The 25,310-nt window shown below is 39.6% G+C and overlaps 2 protein-coding genes across 3 annotated transcripts in view; both read right to left on the reverse strand.

Moving 5' to 3' along the window:
* LOC144665833 (uncharacterized) lies at window positions 1–4,318 on the reverse strand. Its single transcript, XM_078527122.1, has 6 exons — window positions 4,124–4,318; window positions 2,930–3,011; window positions 2,672–2,779; window positions 1,924–2,049; window positions 1,513–1,652; window positions 1–92 (listed from the first exon to the last, which is right to left on the reverse strand). Exons 1-5 carry the CDS (start codon window positions 4,316–4,318, stop codon window positions 1,513–1,515), a joined length of 651 nt encoding a protein of 216 aa, XP_078383248.1. The 3' UTR covers window positions 1–92.
* LOC144665678 (meprin A subunit beta-like) overlaps window positions 4,250–25,310 on the reverse strand; it is a 27,869-nt gene continuing 6,808 nt past the window's right edge. Inside the window, exons 3-17 of one of the 2 annotated variants that reach the window (XM_078526962.1) lie at window positions 25,035–25,097; window positions 23,670–23,828; window positions 23,165–23,285; window positions 16,297–16,409; window positions 14,391–14,462; window positions 13,656–13,877; window positions 11,997–12,176; window positions 10,753–10,932; window positions 9,626–9,766; window positions 8,129–8,397; window positions 7,680–7,761; window positions 6,329–6,436; window positions 5,359–5,538; window positions 4,848–4,988; window positions 4,250–4,391 (exon numbers count right to left, since the gene is read on the reverse strand). In XM_078526962.1, coding sequence (XP_078383088.1) covers window positions 4,330–4,391; window positions 4,848–4,988; window positions 5,359–5,538; window positions 6,329–6,436; window positions 7,680–7,761; window positions 8,129–8,397; window positions 9,626–9,766; window positions 10,753–10,932; window positions 11,997–12,176; window positions 13,656–13,877; window positions 14,391–14,462; window positions 16,297–16,409; window positions 23,165–23,285; window positions 23,670–23,828; window positions 25,035–25,097 — 2,093 coding nt within the window. In that variant the 3' untranslated portion in view covers window positions 4,250–4,329. Of the gene's footprint in view, window positions 4,392–4,847; window positions 4,989–5,358; window positions 5,539–6,328; window positions 6,437–7,671; window positions 7,762–8,128; window positions 8,398–9,625; window positions 9,767–10,752; window positions 10,933–11,996; window positions 12,177–13,655; window positions 13,878–14,390; window positions 14,463–16,296; window positions 16,410–23,164; window positions 23,286–23,669; window positions 23,829–25,034; window positions 25,098–25,310 lie in introns of those variants that run through there. The other variant, XM_078526964.1, reaches the window with a different exon arrangement.

Below are 25,310 nucleotides of genomic sequence, written 5' to 3' on the forward strand. Positions count from 1 at the left end.
AAAATATTTAACAAATCATTGGACATCTGGACAACGTAATTAGTTTTGACTTGTTGCGTGTTAACATGATGTTCAATTTCCTTCTTGATTATCTGGCAAAAAAAAAAAAAAAAAAAAAAAATTAATAATAATGACCAGGTCTAAAAGTACCCTATTTTACTTTGATTAAGCAAAGCTCTGAACGCATGCTACCTGCTAGCTACCTGCTAGCATACTGCTCGCATGCTACCATCACTCTTGCAGCTTTGCTACAAGAGACCATTGTATTGGAAAGGACTGACAAGAAAGCAGAGTAACAGCAACGGAACTAGTGGCAGCAGCAACCTTTACAGCAACAATAATAGCAACCGAGCTGTGGTAGCTGCATTAGTAGCAGCAAAAGTCTTGGAAACTGCAGCAGTTGCAGCAGCTATATAGTGAGCAGTTAAAGCAATAACTTCGGCAGTAACAGCAGGGAGGTGCGGTGGCCTAATGGTTAGCGCGCCGGACTCCGGAGCGAGCGTTCCGGGTTCGAGCCCTGGCCGGGGTCACAGTGTTGTGTTCTTGGGCAAGACACTTTACTCTCATAGTGCCTCTCTCCACCCAGGTGTATAAATGGGTACCGGCGAAATAATGCTGGGGGGTTCCCTGCGATGGACTAGCATCCCATCCAGGGGGGAGTAGAAATACTCCTAGCTGCGTAATGCTAAGGAAACCGGGATAAGCTCCGGCAGTATGCGCCACTTTGGCTCGAAGCTGACCTTTTTTTTTTTAACAGCAGCAGTGAGTGCAGTAACAACAGTAGCAATGACTGTAACGGTAGTAGCAGTAGCAAAAGCAGTAACTTTGGGAGCAGCAGCAATAGCAGGGACGGCGGAGCCGGGGGCTGGGGGGGGGGGGGTGGGGCTTTTGCCCCCCAGAATTTCCGAAAAAAAAAAAGACTTACTAAGAGAATAGTCTTTTCAGCCCCCCCCCCCCCACTTCAAGTCACTAGTCAGCCCCCCTCACTTGGAAAATTGCTCCGCCGTCCCTGAATAGAAACTTACCGTAATACTGCTGCAGCATTCTTATTAGCAAAAGCAAACCAGCACTTGCTCTTAAACAGTAACGTGATTTATGAAATAAACAGGGCAATTGAAATACATTGATAGTATCTGTATAAAAATATCGTATATGGGTAGTCAGGAGTGCGATGAATGCTTAAGTGCTAACCGAAACCTCTGGTGAGCAATGTTTAAAGAGTCAGTAACAAACCATTTTGATGTGAACAGATATTTTTATATGTCTGTCTGTGTCTTCGTTTCCAAGTAAAACGAACACAGTTTACACAATTGTACAAACGTCAAGGTGGCGTTATATTTGCTTCTGCTGAACACATCTATATACAGTGGAGACCCTTTAATTCGACCACCACTGGTCGTATTTGACGGGAGCGTCTTAAAATAAAGAAAGTCAGGTACTAAGGTTTCGTTCAGGCCCACAGAAAGTGACTGTATTAGGAGATGATCGCAGGCGCAGCTGTACTGTACTTACCTATACACTGCAGGAATTGCAGCTTTTTGCACAGTTTTTCTTCATATAGATTGGATTCTTTTGGCATTCACCTCTCTTTTCCCACAAAGGACACTGTGTTTTGTCACTGTCCACACAACTTTGGGTGGGTACCACTGCAGCTATAACGTAAAATAAACGGAAAAATGAGGTACCAACGGTACATTTTACAGAGGCGGACACAGAACTTGGATTATAACGCTAATTATTTTTACTTATTAATGACGTTCGCCATTTGTTTACCTAATTCTTGTTGCTCCAGCAATTCTAAAGGCATCCCCCCCCTCTGCAAAAATATTGCGGCAAATCCGTATCTTTTTCTTTTACTAGTGGCAGGAAAGATTATTTTCTGGGCTACATACTACCACCCCTGAATCAATAATATATACTTACTGCAGGTCTTACAGCTTTTCGCACAATTTGCCAGCATATAGTTTGGATTCTTTTGGCATTCACCTCTTTTTGCCCACAAAGGACACTGTATCTTGTTACTGTCCACACAGCTATGGGTGGTAACCCCTAAAGTAATGAACGTAGCAATTTAAATTTGACCCCAAGAATGTTTTGTACGAAAAGGCTTCGCCCTGAGGAGTAAGCCCTTACCTTCTCATACAACATTTTGACAATTAAGGTACCCCTTTCATACAACTTCAACAAAAAATGGTAATCCCTTTCACATACCTACAGGAGGTTGATTATATCTCTTTTCTTAATTTCATTTCTCACTTGAATAGCGTCTTAAAAAACTTTTCAATTGGCCTGTTCGAGAAAAGGCCTTCTAAATTACCTGAATGGTAGCGTTCGCTATACACTTTCATATACTCCAACCCATCCTACTCTTTTATACACTAACAACCTGAAACAGGTCCTGTACGGAAGAGGGGGAGGGGGGGGGGGGGGGGTTAGGTCCGGAGCTTTCCCGTATAGACCAACATGGGGAGTACCAATGACCAATGGGCTTATTGTCAGCTCGTCTAATTTCAGCTGTCGAATTGGAAAAGTCCGATTTCATCTAACACACAAGATCTGACATTGAAAAACAGATCGTAAATTAGCATTTTATATTTGGCTGGGATGATTGTTCCTATGCAAAGTACAGTTAAAGTACAGTTAAGCAACTCGCTATAGGATGAAGACTCACCGCATATTCTACAGCTTCGCTTACAGTTCAGTTTCATCCAAGCCTGCCTGGTGATGCAATCACCATTTGCAGCCCAGGTTTTGCAACTAACATATTCATCCTGACAGTCTGCCGAGAGTTATAAGTAAAATTAGAAAAGGGTTAATTTTAAATAGTCCTGAATAAAAGACGAAGCGTTTACCGAGAACGGCGTTAAAAGTATTGATTTTTACGAAAACGCTGATAAACTACTTTTGTATTCTAGGACCTTCTACTTACTGCATAATCCTGTGTCAATGTACACGTCATCGATAGCTATGTCGGAATAACCAGGCTGTCCTATTTTTGCTTCAATAACAAGCTGCAAAGCAATTAAAGATGAATTCCAGTCCGTACTGCGCAATCTCGGCTGCAATGTTTATGTGAGCCCACACGAAGGAATGTTTACAAGCAAAACTAAAAATTCCGCGACAAACTTACCTTTTTCTTCATTATTAACGCCAGATATCCTTGCAGAACAAATAATAACGAGTAGAATAACCTAGCTTTTGACGCTATTTCAAACCGACGTTTCAGCTCATCGGGAATTCTTGAACGAAACGAACCGTAATGGCGGACTAAAAAACTTCATGTATGCTGTCACCGAAGTGTGACGTTTCAACGAATTCAAAACAAAAACGAAAACAAACCCCGAGTCTGCGCAGTACGGACTGGAAATCAGCTTTAACAGTGGAACTATAGGCTTACTCTCATTTGAAGCTCAGCCTCGTCAGATATACCTGATTGAATATTCGTTGACCCATGAAAAGCATCAACCATGAACGATGCGACCTGAATGTTTACTGGGAAATCGGAAAAAATAATCATCGTTTTTAAACATCATCAGTAACACAGGAATATTATTAACAAAAGAAAGATTATTAAGTTTAACAAGGCTGTCTACCCAGGATACCATTGGGTCATATCGTTTATGGTGTATGCTTTTCACAGGGTCAACGTTTCTTCAATCAGGTATATATAAAAATTAATATATAATTCAGACACATGGCACACTTAATGAAAATATAATCTATGTTTAGTAAACGGTTTGCGAATGTTCTTCGCTTCCTGCTGGTGTCGATATTATTATTCCTGCGTGCCATAAATTAAAACATACACCAATCCTACGATGTTATATATTGTTCTCTTGTTTGGTTTTGTTATCACTGAGGATACGCTAACGTTCTAAGAAAAATCTGTGCCAAAAGATTTCGAGCGCTGTCAAAATATGGCCCAGCACTAAAAGGCCTATTTTTTGTGTCTGATCGAACTGTTTAACAACTACAAACTTTAAAGTTACGTGTTTCGGTGTTCTAATTATTTTAAAGGAAGCGTCTTTTAATGTACATAACACTTTTACTTTTCCGTAATAGAGTTCTAGTTTAGTTCAAATCGCGTGTTAAGACTTTTTTGTTCTGTTACACATATTCTTACCCGATATGATAAGCCTGCTGGAATGTCAATATTTCCTTGTCCTTTCTTCCAGTCCTTGCCTTGGTCTCCTTTCTTGAGAAAGATCAACCAAGCTCTTCCATCGCTTAATTCCAGTTTGACATCCAGGCTCCCCATTGTCCTTCCGTACATTGTGTAGTAAAACTTTAAGCACTGACCACCGGGTTTCCGTTTCATCCATGGGCTTATCAAGTCGGCCTTTTGACCGGCCTTTCTTGGCGAGAAGAAGATTCCACGTACAGATAATATCCTAGCGTGTTGAAAGATTTGTGAAGATATGTGAACATGTTTGATGCTAACATCGTACCGTACTTTAAATTATGGATTGTTTTTAACATTGAAACATGATTTAGGTCACATGAAACACCCGTTGTCCATGTTGATCACAAACTAAAGGTCGTAAATCTGGGCCATTTTTTGTAAGCACATGAGCCTGGAGAGGTGATGTGAGATCTTGTCGGGGTGAAGTTGTTCACATAATTCAATACCTTAGGTCTATGATCGTTCTCTGGGTTCAATAAGCTAAGACAGGGAAATTACTTTCAGTAGAACTATTAATTTTTTTGTTCAAATTTTCTTTAAAATGACCTTTTTACTGGTTACACTATGGGAAATGAAACGTTTACATAATTATTTAAAAAAACCCAAGATAGTATTTTTGAGATTTCAAAGGTTGACCTATGATGGTTGAATCACTAATGGTTACCCGAGCCAGAAGTATGATCTTTCATTGGTCCTGTATTCATGGTCTGTGTGAATCCGTTCTTAAACTGCCAATCAAAAGCGTCTGCTTTGGGTTGCCACCACATTCCCATGCGGGAGTTTTCGAAGTCTGTGTCATCGGCGTCTATGATACAAAAGATGTCTAAGTTATCTGAGCTGAGTTAGGTTGAAGAATAAATTGCTTGCTTTTGGTTTGTTGCTGGGTCACTGGTTACAGGAAATAAAGTTAAGCCTTACAAAATTTAGGATTTTTTTCCCTTTATTGGCAGTATTACAAAATACGAGTGCGAGCCCTGTTCTGTTCTAGGTTTTAAAACAATTACTGTGAAGTTTGACAGCGGCAAAGCTAACTGAGCCGAAATTCTTCTACTAAAATACCATAGTTAATCTTATTTTAACAGAATATGTCATCTTTGACTTTAGAGATTAAAATAATAAAATCTACAAGAGGTAATTATTTAACATGGATTTACAGACATTTAACGTTTTCTCACCAAGATGGCACCGTTTAACGATGCATAGACTCTGTTCCTTTGAAATACCCGGGCAAGATTTCCCGCCATGGGAGGGCGGTGGATTATTACACTTTCGTACTCGTATTCTGACGCCATTATCACATGTTTTGCTGCATGACTGCCATTCCGACCAGCGACTCCATTGTCCATCAACCTTATCTATGGTGCAAATAGTGTGTCGTGAGATTTACAGTAAGACACTACCTCTCTGGAACCTCTGTTTTCATTCGCCCGCTGTAAACACGACTGACCCGAGATTTATGCCATCACAGTGAGTCTGGATTGCATATTTGATCATTATATTTTAACTTCGAGGAATATCAACAAGAGCTACTTTTGAAAATTAATACCATAGGTATACTAAGTTCTTAGGTAGAAAGGAAGTTGGTAGGTAGGTAGGTAGGTAGATAAGTAAGTAGGTGGCAGGTAGGTAGGTAGGTTGGTGAGTGGGAGGTAGGTAGGTTAGAGGTAGTTAGGTAGGTAGGGAGGGAGGGAGGGAGGAGGTATAGGTAGGTAGGTAGGTAGGTAGGTAGGTAGGTAGGTAGGTAGGTAGGTAGGTAGGTAGGTAGGTAGGTAGGTAGGTAGGTAAGTAGGAAGATAAGTAGTAGATAGGTGGATAGTTCTGAAGAAGCGTAAACTTTTATTGAAGTGTTACTTAATAAACTTTTTTTTGTATTCACGGTATTGGACTGGAACTGGCCTGCAATGGAGGTTAATGCGGGGAATTCTCATTCAAAGAGCTTCATGTGATTTGTATTTGAAAAGATTTCTCGCATTAGTTTCAAATGCAAGTTCTAATCCTCGACAAAATTGTTGGGACATTTGCTGTTTTGGGCCCACAAGAAACACGAAAATATCCAGAAATTTCCCCTCTCCCCCTTTCCAATGTTGAAAAGCTTGAAAACAGTGAGAAAATTACGATGCTAATGTTGGACATGCATAACCTCACCGCATGCACTGCAGCTTCTTTTACAGTTTCTCTCCATCCATTCTTGATTTTTGGTGCACTCGCCTCTTGCAGCCCAGGTTTTGCAGATAACGTATTCATCTTGACAATCTGTGGACACATTACACGAGTCAGACACGCTATGCATACAGACACCTTCTTGTCAACTGCTAGAGTGAGGAGTTCATTTACCAAGTTAAATTGCTTTGTATTCATTCCTTTTTTGCAAGTCAGCGTTGAATTTTTTTAATTTTTTTTTAGGAATGTTACTAAAGTAACAAAGAAATTACAAACAAACTTTTAAATTTGAACTGATATAGACCGGCCAAACCCACCAAACCTCAAAATAAATACATCTATTGCAAATTTACAAATGTAAACTAGACTTCGCTAATATATATCTATTTTATAATGTTTTAATTTCAAATTTCTTATCGTTCAATATTATTTTTCACTGTGAATAAGCATACTCTTCCTAAAGGCCTAATCAGCCTCATCAACCCGAGTTCAAATAAAGTTACCTATATCTATCTTTACTAAAAGAGCTAAACAGTGCAGCGAAGGGTGAAATTTAGGCGCTTTACTCCGTTTCACCTTGAATAAAATGAAACGAAGTATTATTTACTCCCTTTTTCTGCGGACACAGTGCACGACTTAAACACATAAATACTGACAGCTTTTCGTCAAACTGCTTAAGTGAGAAGTTCATTTAATCGTTCAAAGATTAAAGCTTTTAGGAACTCTCTTTGGATGAGAATTTTTAAAGAACAGCAACTTTTAAATCATTTTATTCTGTAATTTTAGTTACACTTTTACTCTTTTTACCTTTTTAATATTTTATCTCGTATTTCTTGTATTTTTATTCGTAATATTCCATAGTTTATCCATAGTTTTAATATTCGTATTGTTCTGTGTATTTTTATATTTTATTGTAAATAATTATTGAGGGCCACTGGTTTGTTAGTGTTTTTATGCTAATTTAGTGCTACCCTCGTTAAATAAAGACTTTACTTACTTACTTACATTTATCAAGTAAAATTGCCTTGCATTCGTTTCATTGTACAATTTAGAAGGAAGATAACTTAAAGACTCGTTGTTTTCGGTAACAAAGAAGTAACAATCAAACTTTAGAGCCTGAATTGATATGAACCGGCAAAACCTCAAAAGAAATACTAAGCTGAAGAACTGACCAGTTTACGGAGGGTGACATTATTATATTTATTCACGTGGAATGAAGTGAATCGAAGTATTGTTTACTCCCTCTGCATACAGGTTCACAGGTCCAGTGCTCCAAGTCATGTTCTCATGCTACATAGAAACAAGCAATACAAAGCCAGTATTAATATTTACTTACTGCATAACCCTGGGTCGATGTACACATCGTCAATAGCTATGTCGGAATAACCAGGCTGGCCTATTCTCCCTTCGATAACAAGCTGGAAAAGATTTAAATGAAACAGATCCAATAAAAATTTACTGCCATTAAGTACTGGTGTGAGTCAAGCTGGAAGTTAGCTAATTAAATCCAAGTAATTTTTTAAATGCTGGAAATATCAATACGTTTTCCACTTAGCCTTAAGAAAGACAGTTTGGGACTACACGCGGGTTGAACTATTTTTCATTATTCTTGGCCCTAGCGCACAGGGCTCAGATCAATCGTCCGATGTGCCGGTACTGGTACAAAGGTACCGATGTAGTTGCCGGTACAACAACTGAACCATTTGCTGTTTGGAGAAGGCCAATTTTAAGTCATTTTACATACGCCCTAGCAGCCTGAAATGCTTATGGATCTTCTGTTCTTACCCGATATGATAAGCCTGCTGGAATGTCAATATTTCCTTGTCCTTTCTTCCAATCCTTGCCTTGGTCTCCTTTCTTGAGGAAGATCAACCAAGCTCTTCCATCGCTTAATTCCAGTTTGACATCCAGGCTCCCCATTGTCCTTCCGTACATTGTGTAGTAAAACTTTAAGCACTGACCACCGGGTATCGGATTCATCCATGGGCTTATCAAGTCAGCCTTTTGACCAGCTCGAATCCTTGGCCAAGAAGATTCCACGTAGAGGTAATATCCTTGTTGAGAATAAGACATTTGATCACGAAAAATAAAATAGATTCCTATTTCTTTGACGAAAAGCAAAGTAGGTTCCTATTTGTAAAAAAAGTTGTGGTTATTCATCGTGGTAGAGTACAATAAGGCCCGGGTCGCACTAGAGCGAAATCAAATCTTTTCCAATTTTTGGTGAGGAAAAAATGGTCAAAATTTTGCAAGTTCCAAATTTTGGCGGAGGTTGCATCAAACCTAAATGTTTTAACCAAAACTTTTTTGATTGTCACATACGTCAATCACAAACCCATCTAATTAGCGGTCGTCACACGACACAACGTATGATTATTTTCACGGCTTTCGGGTTTCTGTTGAATCTTGTGTTTCTTTCTCAACAAAACAACATAGCATTTTTAGTATTGTTAGTGCACTATCAGCAGGCTTTTCTACGGGTAGCTTCTGCTTTTAGAAGACGTAGAATTCGCTCGAATAGAGGTCGTTTATATAATTACGAAACAGCCCTTAGTCATGGACTCTACCTCATCCGGTAGAGTCATGGTTTGAAATACATTTCACATTCCTCATTTAACGTTAAATAACTGTAGAAAGAGCCAGATGGACCGGGTGATGGACCGGGTAAAATGTTATTTTGTTCCGCTCTTGCGCTTGCCAAACTAGTAGCGACGAACGAACCAGCCGTAATTTTATCCAAACATGTTTTGCGTAATATGACAGTTTAATGGTTAAAAAAACAAAATTGTTCGTTTTGCCAAAATTTGAAAGCCTCCGAGGCAGGACTTCGGCTTCTTTGAAGATTGGCGTATATTTGGCGATCCGCAAAAATTTGGCCAGATTTTAAAATTGGGGGTCGCACTTATTTTACGCTACGTGTTGACATATTTATGACTTAAACAAACAAAATTCGCTCTAGTGCAACCCGGGCCTAATAAAGTATTTTTCGTTTGTCTTACGACGTAGTCACGTGTGATGGAGATCGCGATCTCCATCACACGTGACTACATCGTGAGACAAACGAAAAATACTTTATTAGGTTCCTATTTCTTTGACGAAAAGCAATAGACCCCACTTTCTAGGGCTTTACTGGCGTAATAAAACCACGCGGGATGTTGGGAGAACACGAGAAAAGCTTGTAAATCACGAGCCGACAGGCGTGTTCTCCCAACATCCCGCGTGGTTTTATTACGCCAGTAAAGCCCTAGAAACTGCGGTCTATTGTTTAAAAAAGGCACCCACCTGAACCGGAAGTATGATCTCTATCTGGTCCTGTATCCGCCGTTTGTGTAATTCCCTTTTGAAAATACCAGTCAAGGACGTCTAATTTTGATTGCTTCCACATCCCTAAACGAAAGTTCTCAAAGTCTGTATCATCGCTATCTATCACAATAAAAAAAAAAATATTGAGAAATGGTCGCTAGTCTCTGGCACTTAACAAAAATTTGGTTTGTATCTGATCTTAAAATCGGTTTAAAAAGGTGGTAAAAAACGTATAAAACTGAATTTTCAGTAACTCTCTGTTACCTTCATCAGAGTTAAAATTGGTTCAGTTTTTGTATAATAAGTTTTTATACACCGCCGGTCTCTAGGGATGTTCCCAATGTTAAATAAACTTGTGGGAAATGCACATGCTCATTCACACAGTTAATGTCCTGGATAGAATGAAGCGCTTCTAGGAATAGGCGTTGTTGCCTATTGTTGACATTTCTTTCTAAAATTTCTACATAATCCGGGTGAATGTCATGGTCTGTTGTTTCCGCGTGAAATCTTATTGCCCTTTCGTTATTAGATCTTGTGCCAGGCTTGTGCTCTGCGCCGCGCGAATTCCATGATCTTTTGCTCTCTCCCACATAGGCAAAATTACATGTTTTGCATTTGACTTTGTACACAATTCCCTTGATCTGATTTGTGGCAATTTTAACTCTGATGAAGGTAACAGAGAGTTACCGAAAATTCAGTTTTATACGTTTTTATCACCTTTTTTAACCGATTTTAAGATCAGATACAAACCAAGTTTTTATTATGTCAAACACTGATCGCCCTAATAACATCTCTGGCACTTCTTATAAAATTAATACTACCATATGGGTTGCTTTGGGTAGTTGAGATCGTTTTTCTTTTTACCTCTCAGGGGTCGAAGGGAAAGAACCATAATTTACACTAGGGGCGCCGTTAGAATATAGAAGTATTGGCATCCCCACATTCCGTGTGATTGCAAATGGAATGCAATACCAATATACTTTTGAATTTTGCAAACATGTTTTGGCAGATGAATGCATTCAACAATATACTTCTGTCAACAGATAATTGTATCATTTACAAAGAGAAGTAGACAAACATGCGTGGATTGACAAATTTTCCCTCACCAAGAACACATCTTTTCATGATGCAAAAACTCTGCTCACTTGCACTCCCCGGGCAAGGTTTCCCGGCATGAGCGGGCGGTGGGTTGTTACACTTCCGCGTACGTGTTCTGACGCCTTCATCACATGTCTTACTGCAAGGCTGCCACTCCGACCAGCGACTCCAGTGTCCATTGACAGGAGCTATAAACAAAATTGTCATCACGGATTAATTAATAAAACCCTTTACAAGGTGTGATGGGCTTTTGCTAACAATGCCATTCTCGAACGTACAGGTCCCACGGGCGTACGGAAGAATTCAGGATTTTGTCATATACAACTGCCCTTCTAAAAGGGTGACGTCATATATCGTAATTAAACTACACCACTTGGCATCCTTACCCGCTTAAAGTTGAAGATAGTCCACATTAGAGATTGTTAGCAAAATTGAAGATGATTCTTCAGTGAGAGTAATAGCAAAATGTTTGAAAATTAAAGCCACCTTGCTGCAACGAGTTAACAGTTAACATCTCACCTAGAGTTTGCTATCAATAACTTTCTGGACACCCTGGCCTTTTCAATATATTAAACAGTTGCCGATTACCTCTCTAGCCCCTAGTTATACTGATTAAAAGTTAAAATAGTTGATGATGATTATAATAAAATCGTTCTTTCCTTTTATTGCAAGTAAAAAATATTAGGTTGGATATTAAAAAAAATATATTGGTAATAAACGAGTTTCCCCAATTGTGCCAAGGACGTTGTTCTGGCTATTCCACTGAAATAGAACCAGCACTGAGATTTTTTTGAAACTTTGCCTTTTGATTGTTTATGTTCTAGGAACTAAAAGTTTAAAATTAAAATTGGGGGTGCCCATGCTCGTTTAGGAGCAACAGCACCTTGTTTATACCCAATAAATCCTTATAATATCACCATGATTCAATAATTGCTTCATTCACGTTTCCGACGATTATTTCTTATTCTACACTGAGAAGTGGTCCATATTTATTCTACATAAAGAACGCTACTAGCCAGTTCCAAACAGCAAAAAAAATTAAGCTCACCATACTCATTTTCGAGACAATGACGATTTACCTCTCTGGCAAGGCCCAGCCGTAAACAAAAATCCGCCATTTTTATTGCGCGCGCACTTATCACGCGTGAAATTATGCGCAGTAGGGATGCGCAATGCAATCTATCTCTTCCAAAATTGATGAAATGCAAAAAACCTGTTTACCATGCTTTAAAGGTTTAGTCTAAAACATTACCAGGGCAGATGGAAGAAGGACACTTCTCTTTCTGTTTGTCCACACCGTATGTATTATAAATACTGTCTCCACGGCATGACGTCACATCTCCAGAGTTGTAGCAGAATCTCTCACGGGTTCGAAAGCAATTGTCATCACATGGTGTCCATCCCGACCATGAGGTCCAGCCATAAGTTTTCGCTTTGAACGAAAAGAGTTAACAAATTAAAAAAGGAAAAAAAGCGAATAAAATTATTTGTTAAATTAGCAGCAGCAGCAACAAGAACAACAACACACCAAAATATGTGAACATGCATTGTACAAAGATAACGACCTTTACGACAGTGCAAGGGAGTTTGTGATTGGATGAGAACTTTTGCGATCGGCTCTTTCGAATTCTCCCATTGATTCCTTCTTACCGTTCAGTATATACAAGGCGCTTCTTCTACATTAACGAAATATTCTATGCAGAAACCGTGGCCTTATACCTCTCTACACACAACACTTAAATCTATTCACCTTTTATTTTTACATTAACAATGAAGGAATCAATGGAGAGAAATTGTAATCAAAATCTTTGTATGGAAGCCTGATCTTTAGAATTGCAAATATGCCAACCGCCATAAAGAAATACGAAGATCTCTATAATACTGAGTTTTTCAAACTAAACTGGAAAGACATCTTTTTGTTACCATTACAAGTAACCTTGAGTACAAAACTACGCGAATTTCAGTACAAAATATTAAATAGGATTCTTTATACAAACAAGATGATTCACAAGTTCAAAAAAGGTCGAGTCCTCTTTATTTTATCTATGCAAATCGGACATAGAAACTATAGAACACTTCTTTTTTCTCTGCCTACGAGTTAGGATGTTCTGGAATGAAGAAGTGTATTTGTTGAGAGACCAACTGAAAATCTCTAAGGATTTGATTAGATTAGAAGGCGAAAGTGAGGTTGGATTGGGTACAACTTAGGAAAACAAACTACAATGTCACCACGCAGGCACTGACGTGGAACCCACAGGGGAAGAGGAACAGCTGGAGGAGAACGGTAGAAGAGAAGGCGAGGAAAGCAGGCTACACCTGGAGGCAGCTTAAAAAGATAGCCCAAAAGAGACCAAGATGGCGGACAGTTTTCATAGACCTATGTTCCGCTAGGAGTGGAAGAGAATAAGTCATTTAAAAGCTTCTGTTGAACAAACAGACACCGTCTGGGTATTTTCAAAGTGATGCATTTCTTATCACTGCTTCATCACCACAAAAATCGTAGATGCTATCATAATAGCCCGAAGCTTATCCCGGTTTCTGTAGCATAAAGCGGCTTGGAGTATTTCTACACCAGCTAGATGGGACACAAGAACATCACAGGGTTAGCCCAAGCATTAATTCTCCGGTACCTTTAGACACCTCGGTTTAGTGAGAGGCTCTATGGCAGTAAAGTGTTTTACCCAAGAACACAACGCAGTGACTCCGGGCATGGCTCAAACGCGAACCGCTCGATCCAGAGCTAAGCGCACTAGTCAACGTCAACGTGTCTACCAAGCCACCATAATAAACTTCAAATTATACCCTGATTGATTGTTCGTCAGGTTGCGTTTTCTCTATTTGGAGAAATGCATTAAAAATCATATAATATTACAGTGTGTTTGGTGGAAATAATCAGCTATCAGCTACTTACTCTTACAGTCGTACAAAGCATTAATTTCTATGGCATCTCTGGTGCTGAGTTTGCCGTTTGGACTTTTGAATTCCATATTCTCATTGCCAATCGCTACAATAGTGGGTTTTCCGTTCTTTGAAAATGCCTTTCGATTATAGTGCATGATAGATTGATAGTCGTACGACACTCCCAACATGTCAATGTCTCGCCAATTGTACTTGTCAAACTGGTCTGAGAAACCTGCAAATCACGGAATAAATTAGGAAAAGAACAAATTTAAAGGCATTTAACAGCCATTGATTAGATAGTCTAACAAGCTCTCAATGGTCTTTTCTTGGTCACGTGACAATGACCAAATTCAAAAGTATCTCCACACGTGATACAGTGCCAATTGCGACGGAGATACACAGAACCCTGGGCCCGGGCACACACTCATTCAAAAGGGATAAAATTATTTTACTGTTATTATGTTGTCATGCCTCATACACGGTTCATCATTTAGTCACCCATGTGGTGACCCTCTAAAATTAACTATAGAAAAAGGCTGCTAAATTTGAAAGTAACGAGGAACGTTACATTCTGAACTCAGGGACATCGCTTCTACCCTCGATTTCGTCTTAGGAAATACGACTTGTTTCCTTTAGCAGCAGTCAATAGGTGTTCCTTTTTTTGAAATTTTTAGGAGATATGGGTGTAAATTTACTAAACGTTTCTCCATCTATTATATCAGGAGTAAATGGTACTGCCTTTTACCTTGCACGATGTTTTCCCAGTAGATCTTTACATACTTGTCTCTGTCGCTTCGTGCTTGTTCGTGAAAAAAGCCTGGTAGAGTTAAGAAATTGTAATAAGACGAACTGTGTTGAAATTTCTGTCTTGAATAAATTAAAGGCAACAGAATATTCACGATGACGTTTTAGTAGGTGACGAAAAAACTTTCAATTGGTGGTTTTCATCAAAGTCACAAAACAATTCATCCAAATTATAACTCTGTAGCGTTTTTCACCGAGTTAATGCGAAAAGAGTTTTGGGGAAATTTCAGTATGAAGTAAGCAGCCGTCATATTGATGCAATATGGCGGCTACAAAATTGAACAAGACTTAAGTAAATTTTACTACATGTATCAACAGCATTCGCTTTCACCTTGTTTATCCGGGACATCGTAAATGTTCCAAGCACTTAATCGAAACCAACATTTACATAGACATCGTTGTTTTCTATGTCTAAAATATGTTTAAAGAGTAGCTTTGCAGGATTGACAGTTTCGATTTTAGAATTTTGGTGGTGATCATTGCAAACCTAATTGCAAACAGTCATTATTTATCAAAACAAATGTGACCCTCCATGGGAAAACAAGGAAAAAGGTGAACGCACGGGCACGCCAAAATGACACGCTAAACAATAGGAAGTGTGCAAAGTGACACGCCGGCTTCCGAGCAGCGTGTCAGAAGGAACGCCTAATTAAAAAAATTCTTTTGTTGGTGTCGCACGATAAAAACAAAGGCGCGTGTCTTATAGAACAATGAATTTTGCCGAGCTCGGTACCGTGTAAAATGGTACGCTAGCGTGTCAAATAACACACGATAGAGTGTGCAAAATGACACGCTAGCCGTGCAAAGAGAAGCGATCAACTTACCGTTCCTACATCAGTAAAACAGTCACAAGCTTAGCTTGGTTGGAACAAAAGTTATACAGCGACAACCGCGTATAAGCGGACTTTTGAAAAAAAAAAACAAATAAAAATTTAATCCCAGATTCTCGCCGCTTTCGCCCCTTTTAATTGAGTATCGAACTCAAAGCAAGCGAAAGAAAATCTTTCTATCTATATTTCGAAGTCTCCTGAAACAAAACTGTTCGTCTCAATTCACGAGTCATATTTCAACAAAAATTTTCACAAGGTGGTTTTCTTTTCGACAGCCAATTACACGTGAAAACTGTGAAACCCACATTCCGAGTTCCGAGTTTGTTTACCAACAAGCAGTGAGAAGTTACTACGTTTTAGCGAGAATTTCTTCCCACTTGTCGCAAAGGCACATGCCGTAAACATTATTAGTTGCCACTTCAAAGGGTCGGCCGTCGCGACTCACAATTATAGCTGTTCTTTCGGCAAGATACAAAAAGCGCCCCTTTGCCCTTACAGAATGAACTAAAAAAGAAATTATTTTTTAAGTTCAAAAGTCAATTTAAGTCAGTAATGATATAAAGTTCGAAGAACAACTCAGTGGATAAAGTTTGTAATTATTTTAATTATATTAAAGGAAAACTAAAATACTATATAAATGATATTCATGTATTATTCCTATTTTTTCGCATCAAAAAATATTTTTGGCATGACACACGGTCGACTCGTGACTCAAGGTTGACTTGGGCTCCCGGTTGGCTCTTGAATAAACGCTACAACTCTTCTTTTGGTTAGCTTTCATTTTGGGAAGCGCGACTTATCGCACGCGTGCCCGTGCGTTCACTTTTTTCCCAGTTTTCCCGTGAAGGGTCCCAAATCACTCCTTTAGCCATATTTTTAAATAACTTTGATTAATTGCCTTTGCCTAAAAAATAGAACTCCTACAGAGTACAGTCTGAGATTAATTGCACAGCTCCCGACCAATCAGAATTCAAAACATTGTCGAGAGTTCTTTCATAAGCATGTTATGATCCTCACCAATAGCATGCATCAGTTCGTGAATAACTGTTGAAAGAGCATTACAGCCATTTCCAATTGATATTGTTTGTCTTCCTGGTTCAAAGTATTTCTTCCCGATTCTTGAAGAACATCTGCGAAGAAAAGAAAGTCAAACTTTTGCTGTAAAGGGACCGTTCATTTTTATGAGGGCGGGGAGGGTGAAAAAATAGACAAGAAATACGGCGGACGACCGAAAAAATATGGATGGTGTGTAGATGGGGTCCCTAAAAGAAACAAAGATCTAAATTCAGGAAGTAGTCCTCTCCAGACTGGACATCATCACAGAATAGTTTGTTGCAAGTACAGTCGATCCTCACTAACAACCGCGTCCCATCGTTAAGCAATTGGATAGTGAGCTGCAGTGTTAACATGCTTACCAAAACTGCAATTCTGACTGATGTCAAGCTTAGCTTGGTAAGTTTAATCTTACTTTGTAGATTTCCGGGGGGAAGGGATCATCATATAAACGTAGGACTATATGCGGGGGATGGAGGGAGTTTTTTTTTTTATTAAGAGTGGGATTCATTGCATATTACAGGGACTTTATATAAAATCCCACAGATGTTCTCCCAGTAGAGCCCTTGGGATAGCGCTATTTATTAAAAATGTCACGGTGAAACTTTCCCCATGCAATTTAAATATTAGAAAACACATCGAAATAGGAAAATTATGCTTTTAAAATATATTTAACCTAAAGTTGTCATCTGTTGATTTAGCCTTGACCTTGTGTAAGTTTTAATTGTGATATTTAGTATATTTACTCTTTCAGATAGCAATTTCCGATCGTTATTTATCTTTCTGTAGCTTAGTTCCGCTCATAGCTAAGAATTGCAAGCTAAGCGTTATTTCTCCAGAAAATGTATAATTCCAATATGTTCTGTTGTTTATCATGTGGAATTTTAACGCAAGTATAATTTATTACTATTTGCTAGCATGATAGAATCTTAAGCTCATAATTATTAACAGAATCGTAAATCATTACATAAAAGGAATTTCTCTTCACGTCTTAAAAACTGTACGTGTTGTATTTTGTTCAGTAATTTATTCGTTGTTGTAAAACGCGAAGTAGGCACATTCGCAAGTAACACTATTATTGACCTAGATCTTAAGCAATATCCTGAAACCTTTTTGAACGGAAGATTTAAGTGTTAAGCAATTTCCTTCCTAGGGATCGACATTGATAAATTCAATGTAGTTGTTTATTTAGCCTTGAACTTTATTTTCACCTGTCGTTAATTGCCACACTGTAAGCGTATATAAGAAGCCTTGTACTGTACAACATTTGAATTACCTATGAATTACCTTCGAATTACCTCGAGATACCTACCAGATACGAGTTACCTACAGCTGTCAAGAGTTGTTTAGTCCAGATGCAATAAAGAGTCTAGAGAAGATCCTAAACCTTGAGTGTCTTACTGCTGCAGAAACGCTGTCCGACTGATCTAGAAGCTAACGACCCTGTACCTCTGGCATTGAGTAACGAGTGCCGTGCAGCAAGCCTGTGCTCTACCTAGCTTTCTCCTCCGTCCAAACCGTCCAAGCCGTCCGTTAAACAGCGCCCTAGCTGGTTATCCGTTTCCGTGCATTTAGTGCACTTTAGAGCCAAAAACCTATCGTTACATTGGTGGAGAATCCGGGTAGTTTCTTCAGTCCGTGGAGCGACAGCGAAAGCAGAAGGCCAACCCTCAAGGAAAAGAACTTTTATTTCTCAAGGTAATTCCCTCGGAAATTTTTTTCCGAGTATTTGCTTTCCGTCTTGTTTCATAATTGTATTCGCGACAGGTGTTTGTACACCAGAAGCCTTTATTTATCCACGCAGTATATTGACTTTACTGTGTTTGTCCACGAACTCATTTGCCTGTCTGTGTTTGCGAAGTAGTATACATTCTATTTATTCAGTTAAAAGAAAAACATTGAAAACTCGCTATTTCGATAGCGAAATAAAAAAAAATATATATCTCCAACTTTTCGCCGACCGGATGAAAAAGACTAGCCCGAAAGGCTGCTACAATTTTCAAGATTCCGAGGAATTTCTGGATCGACCCAGCAGGAAACCGCAGCAAATCAGATATTCGACGCCGACCCCGCACACTGCCCTCAGTGTCAAGAAGAACTCGCCCAGAGTAATCGAGGTATTCAAGAGCCCTGTCAACTTTGCCTCCAGGAAGAAAAGGCAAATTAAGCGACGAAAACGCTTCCGTCCGTCCGCAGTCACCGTCGATACTCCACGCATTAAGCGTTATCCATAATTATCAACCGCCTTCGACATGTTTACAAGCCGAAAAAACGAGTTTATCTGACGAATCTCTCGCAAGTCATCCCGAAGATAACGCCTCTGAAGATTTTGACGAAACCACACCGCTAATCTCTGTGTCTAAGCGTCCGAAAACGTTGTTTCGGGACGATCACGAAGACAAAATCACAGAAGCTGCCGAATTTTATTCTAAAAGCGACTACGATTTGAGACCTGAAAGTATGGATGCTGTCTCTTGCAGATCTACAAAAAAATATCCTGGACCTCCGACACTAGGTGGGCCGATGCACTGACGTGGCTCAAGAAATAGACCGGACCTACACCACTACAAGCCTATCGGACACGTTTAAATTACCTTTATTTCATGGTTATGAAAGCGAGAATTTTGAACGTTGGTTAGAAAAATTTCTCCTACATTTGGAGCGCCGACGCCTTCCAACAACTAGTGATGCCGCGCTTGCTGAACTAGCTTTACACTTAGCTGGACCTGCCGAATTATTTTTTCGGTCGCTCTCAAGAAGCGAAAAAGAAAATTTCGATGCCCTCAGTAACGCCCTTCGCGACAGGTTCTCTTCTAAAGATCGAGTTTGGCGTATGCGCCAGATGTTACAAGCAAGAAAGCAAGGACCGAGCGAACCATTGGATAAATATATCGAAGATCTTCAAAACAAGTTCGACTGCCTTGACTTATCAGAAGAAGAGAAAGTTTGGTTCTTCACTCAAGGTTTACGCTCTGATACTCAACGTAAAGTGCTGATGCGCCATCCAAGAACCTTCAGAGAAGCAGAAAATGCGGCCCGCCTTACCCAAACAGTTCAGCAGTCCCTTCAGGACGCTAAAGGAAATGACGCTCTTGCTCAAATACAGCAACAATTAAACACCATTGTTTCCAGTCTGGCTTATAAAGACAAACCGAAGGAAGCTTCCATTTCCGCCTTACAATACTCGCCCCAGCCCTCCGTTGATGAGAAACTCGCTCGCCTTAGTTTGAACAACAAGTCATGACTCTCGTCAGTGGTAAACATCATATTCAAGAGTCAACTATTGCAGCTTTCCAGCCTTCCACAAGGGAAAATTATTGCCGCGATAATAAAGAAGATGAAAACGCTCGTCTCCGCGAAGAAATTCGTCAACTTAAGGCTGCAATGAAAGATTTACAGTCTCAAAAGGCTACAGATGCCGACCGCTATGACCGAGGAAGAACACTCCAAGAAATGACCTCAGCCTTGTCTCGCGGCTTAGAGGAGATCCGAAGAATGCAATCTCGCATGGATGGGTTCATGCGAACTTATACCTCTAGAAACTGTCGTCAAGACCAGCAGCGAGTGCCAACCCGTGACAGCAGACCTATCTGCGACATTTGTGGGAAAATCGGTCACGTGAGACAACACTGCTTTCAAAGATTCCAACAAAGTCAACGCTATTGGGAGCCTCAAACTATCCAGAATAACAGAGAAATACCAGAGGACGAGCCCATAATCGCTACCTTTGAGCAAGAAACTATCCCACGTAATCAGCTATCCCATATAAATCAGACCAAGCAGCAACAGCAAGTTGAACGAGTTTACTATGCAAGACGGAGCCAGCCAATACCGCCCACACCCGTGAGTGCAGAAGTTCCAACAATTAGCACCGATGCTGTCACAAATGGCAGTCCAACCAAGACGAAAGACACCGAGAAGCCACAAAACGAGGTCAAAACGGACCATGATTCCCTTTCACCGAAACATCACGTTCAAGACGCGTTTTTAAAAGCTCCTCTTAAAAACGGTAGCCAAGAGATTGTTGTACGAATACATATTTGCACCGAAAACAGCCCAAATGAAGTGAAGAATGCAACTCAAGTGAGTGTGTCTGAGGAAAATCCTTCAAGTGAGAAGTCGTCACCAAAGGATAACACCTCACATGTTGAAACAGATCCAGCAGTTAGAGTGAAACTAAGCCACAACTCCACCCAAGTCAAGTCTTCTCTGAACCCAGCAGAAAAAATGAACCCGTTACGTAAACAGATACGCACAGATACAAGTCCCCTGCCTAAAAATTCTCCGAAGAACGTGCGTCCCAAACAAGAACAAAGTAATGCCTTCGTCAAAGCGGAAATACTTGGGTATCCTATCGACCTGTTAATTGATTCAGGAGCCTGTATTTCTGTCATAGATGCTGAATTCGTACAAGAAGTATTTTCCGACGAGATCACACCCATCATGGTGCCAAGCACTTATCCAAGAGTGGATACAGTAAGTGGCGAGAAGCTGCCAACATGTGGCCAGATCAAAGTACCATTGTCAGTTAGTGGAAGAGAATTTCCTTGCCAATTCCATGTTCTTGAAAACATGACTACCAGTGCCGTGCTTGGTCGAGACTTTTTGTTGACAAATAATGCAGTCATCAACTTCGCAGACGGCACACTGACACTCGACAATTCTCTTTCTGTTAAGTTGTCGTTCAAAGCCATGAAGTCACTACCAATGGCAAGTGTACTGAAAGCTCAAATTCAAGACAACCGTCCTGGTAACGAACACGACGATGAAGAAAAAGCATCAATATTCCCCAAATATCTTCTTAACTTTGATCGATATAATCCACAGTGCAAGAAAGCAATAATTTCGTTTCTCAAATTGATTATCATTCTTCTGTTGATGTCTCCTCACGTTCATGCCGCTACAGCACACCACAACCGATTCCGATCCCCCACCAGCATCACCCCAGTCACCAAGATCCATGGGAGTGCAGATCCTTTGTATGCCCAGACCGACTCTACCTTGCTTAACTTCCATGAAGGTCAAGATCCTAGTCCAAAGTTGCTGTTTCTACTTACTCCCGTCCGTCTGAAAGATCATACCTTACTCAGCAACAGTGATCAACAAGCTTCATCGCGAGACGCAAGATTACGTTATCCACAACCAGAAGACTAAAGTATACGACCCTATCCAAGAAAGAAAAGGACCGGAAAACCACCATACGAGTATTAATCAAAACAAAGATCAGACGAACAGTAGGTTTGAAAATATCATGAAGTCAAGTATCCTTCGGCGAGTTCCCGCCACAATCCGTTACCAAGACTCGAGCAAGTATCATGATAGCATTATAACCATAGTATATTTACCGCATACTTACTAAAGTAGCGTAGCCCAAAACAACCGAAATCAGTATACCGTTAAGAAAATAGTAAGTCGTAACCAGCCACCCTTAATTTAATAAAATTCGTCCAGTCAACATATATTGTGAAACATACAAAGTACCACCCTTGAGATTTTGTTAATCCAGGAGGTTTAAAGGAGGGGAGTGTCACGGTGAAACTTTCCCCATGCAATTTAAATATTAGAAAACACATCGAAATAGGAAAATTATGCTTTTAAAATATATTTAACCTAAAGTTGTCATCTGTTGATTTAGCCTTGACCTTGTGTAAGTTTTAATTGTGATATTTAGTATATTTACTCTTTCAGATAGCAATTCCCGATCGTTATTTATCTTTCTGTAGCTTAGTTCCGCTCATAGCTAAGAATTGCAAGCTAAGCGTTATTCCTCCAGAAAATGTATAATTCCAATATGTTCTGTTGTTTATCATGTGGAATTTTAACGCAAGTATAATTTATTAGTATTTGCTAGCATGATAGAATCTTAAGCTCATAATTATTAACAGAATCGTAAATCATTACATAAAAGGAATTTCTCTTCACGTCTTAAAAACTGTACGTGTTGTATTTTGTTCAGTAATTTATTCGTTGTTGTAAAACGCGAAGTAGGCACATTCGCAAGTAACACTATTATTGACCTAGATCTTAAGCAATATCCTGAAACCTTTTTGAACGGAAGATTTAAGTGTTAAGCCATTTCCTTCCTAGGGATCGACATTGATAAATTCAATGTAGTTGTTTATTTAGCCTTGAACTTTATTTTCACCTGTCGTTAATTGCCACACTGTAAGCGTATATAAGAAGCCTTGTACTGTACAACATTTGAATTACCTATGAATTACCTTCGAATTACCTCGAGATACCTACCAGATACGAGTTACCTACAGCTGTCAAGAATTGTTTAGTCCAGATGCAATAAAGAGTCAAGAGAAGATCCTAAACCTTGAGTGTCTTACTGCTGCAGAAACGCTGTCCGACTGATCTAGAAGCTAACGACCCTGTACCTCTGGCATTGAGTAACGAGTGCCGTGCAGCAAGCCTGTGCTCTACCTAGCTTTCTCCTCCGTCCAAACCGTCCAAGCCGTCCGTTAAACAGCGCCCTAGCTGGTTATCCGTTTCCGTGCATTTAGTGCACTTTAGAGCCAAAAACCTATCGTTACAAAAACTAGCCATGATATATTGCAATTCCTCAGTTTTAAATGATCTTCAGGCCATCGTATTTAAAAGCTGATATACCATGAACCAAAAATATGGTACGTGCACTCGTCAACGAGAAGAGCTGAAGAACACAAATATTGCAATTCTTTACTCAACTCGCGCGTGTTGGTTGCGAGGTAATTATAGCCAACTCGGTTCTCGGTTCTACAATTTAATATCCAACGCGCGCTTTTTGAATAATTGTTAAAAATACTTTCTGTATGTATAGCGGCGAAGCGCGAATTGATAAACTTACCCATTGCTCGCATCAAAGGTGATGTAGTTCTTGTGATAGCCTGGCACATAATCCACAAATCTCAAGCACGTTTTTCTGTTAAATTCATTCATTGCTTTTCGTACGTTAGTCCTTATGTGACCTGAACCACAAAAAGTCAGCAAAGAGAAATTGTAGGACGAGCATAATTAGTATATACCACACGAGTGAATAGTGCTTTTCGCGTACGGTGATTGGTTAAGCCGGGGTGAATAGCAAAGTACTTTTCACCTCCGAGCAGCTAAAAAGAAACAAACTGCCTTCATGCGTCGCTTTGTTTACAGAAAGTGATGTTTTTGTCCGTTAGTTATTCGACTTGGGTGGTATACAATAAAACAATTATTCACCTCACTGTCAGTGAATGTGGTGGATATTTACCTCCACTTCGGTGAATAATTGTTAATTATCAAAGTCCGACAATGATCATTGGTAAAATTTATTTAGCAATGATGTCACTACGTATGAGCCTTTAGAAAAGCTTACGTACTCATAAAGGAAGGGATCAGTAAAGGAACAGTTCGACTTGTCCACAGTCTTTTGCGGCTTCTTTGAGCATTCCTTGAGTTTCCACCACTCTTGATATACTCTTGTAGCTCAGTGTCACCATCGAGAACAATATCACCTTGATAAAGCCTTGTCAAATTGCCTGGGAAAGGAAAGAAGATAAGAAAAAATAAAGTGCGTTCCTATCATACGTATCGAAGTTTCCATAAAAACAAAACACCTGGTACAGACGGTCTGACAGCAGAATTTTACACTTTTTTTTGGAGCACGTTGGAAAAAATTATGGTAGATAGCTTTAATTACGCATTTCGAAAAGGCGAGTTATCCATATCACAGAGACAAGGAATTATTCGCCTAATTCCCAAGAAAGATAAAAATCTATCGTACCTAAAAAACTGGAGACCCATATCGCTTCTCAACACTGATTACAAGATCGCCACAAAAGCCTTAGCAATGCGTTTAAAAAAGGTCCTGCCAAATATTATTAATAATGCACAAACTGGATATTTACCAGGCAGATTCATTGGGGAAAATATTCGGCTCATATCGGACATTCTCCATTACACGGCAGATCAAAATTTAGAAGGTATCGCTTTGTTCATAGATTTTGAAAAGGCTTACGACAGCTTAGAGTGGGTGTATCTAGACAAAGCCTTAGATGCCTTTAATTTCGGACTCGATTTTTAGATGTAGATTAGAACACTTTACAGCAATATCTCCAGCTGTACGATAAATAATGGTTACGCTTCCAGACCTTTCATACTCAAGAGAGGAGTTAGGCAAGGCTGTCCGTTATCCGGTCTAGCGATAAGGTCTCGCTCTGATATAAGAGGGATCCTAGTCGCTAACAAAGAAATCAAAATATCACAGTATGCTGATGACACAATCGCCTTCTGTAAAGACGAGGCTTCCCTTGAGAAGCTGCTCGAGGTGCTTAACTTGTTTGAGGAATGCAGTGGACTTAAACTTAATTCTTCTAAAACAGAAGCTTTATGTATTTTTTTTTTCGTGTATTGTCAAGTGTATTGTGCTGAAAAGTAAAAATTGAAAAAAAAAAAAAAAAAAATACGTATCGAAGGAGCCAACGGCTCGTGTGGGCCGGCACAAGCCTTCTTATGCGGGCAAAGCATCATGGCCCGGGGAGGGGAGACTCTCGGATGGGGAAGCTCGTTGGCAAATTTGATGTTAAAAGGACTGCAATCGGCGTAAAAATCTTCGGGCACAACTTAAACAGTTTAATTTGATTTTCGAGACAGCTTTCGTGTTACAGCTCCTGCTAAGAAAGACGAGAAAGTACTTCGATCATTGATAGGTTAAAACTAAGTAAAATGAATTATTAACAACAAACCTTTGTTGGCTTTTGTAATCTCCTCAAAAGCACTCTCATTGACCTTGACTGTGACATTCCCCCCTGCAAAAGGAAAAAAATGTGAAAATTCACCACTTGTTTATTTAGGAGGCAAACATCACCAGCCGAACGAAGGTGCCACTGTAGGCGAATTGCACATAAGAGATTTCAACTCTAAGGGTGCGTTTCTTTGGGAAAATCCAAAATTGGATCATTGATCTCAGATCACACGGATACTTTGCTCCCAAAGAAACGAAGAATCCGAAAACGGACTTT

Source organism: Oculina patagonica, chromosome 9, assembly GCF_052425735.1.
Source record: "Oculina patagonica isolate OP01 chromosome 9, crgOcupat, whole genome shotgun sequence".
In the NCBI taxonomy this organism is placed as follows: domain Eukaryota; kingdom Metazoa; phylum Cnidaria; class Anthozoa; order Scleractinia; family Oculinidae; genus Oculina; species Oculina patagonica.

Excerpts from the sequence above, each read along its gene's own strand:
- LOC144665833 (XM_078527122.1), bottom strand. The coding sequence starts at position 4,318 with ATGAAACGGAAACCCGGTGGTCAGTGCTTAAAGTTTTACTACACAATG. Across the intron at positions 3,012-4,123 it reads CAGCAGGCTTATCATATCGG|CTTGTTATTGAAGCAAAAAT; the intron begins GTAAGAATATGT and ends ATTGCTTTGCAG. Across the intron at positions 2,780-2,929 it reads CATTGACACAGGATTATGCA|ACTGTCAGGATGAATATGTT; the intron begins GTAAGTAGAAGG and ends AACTCTCGGCAG.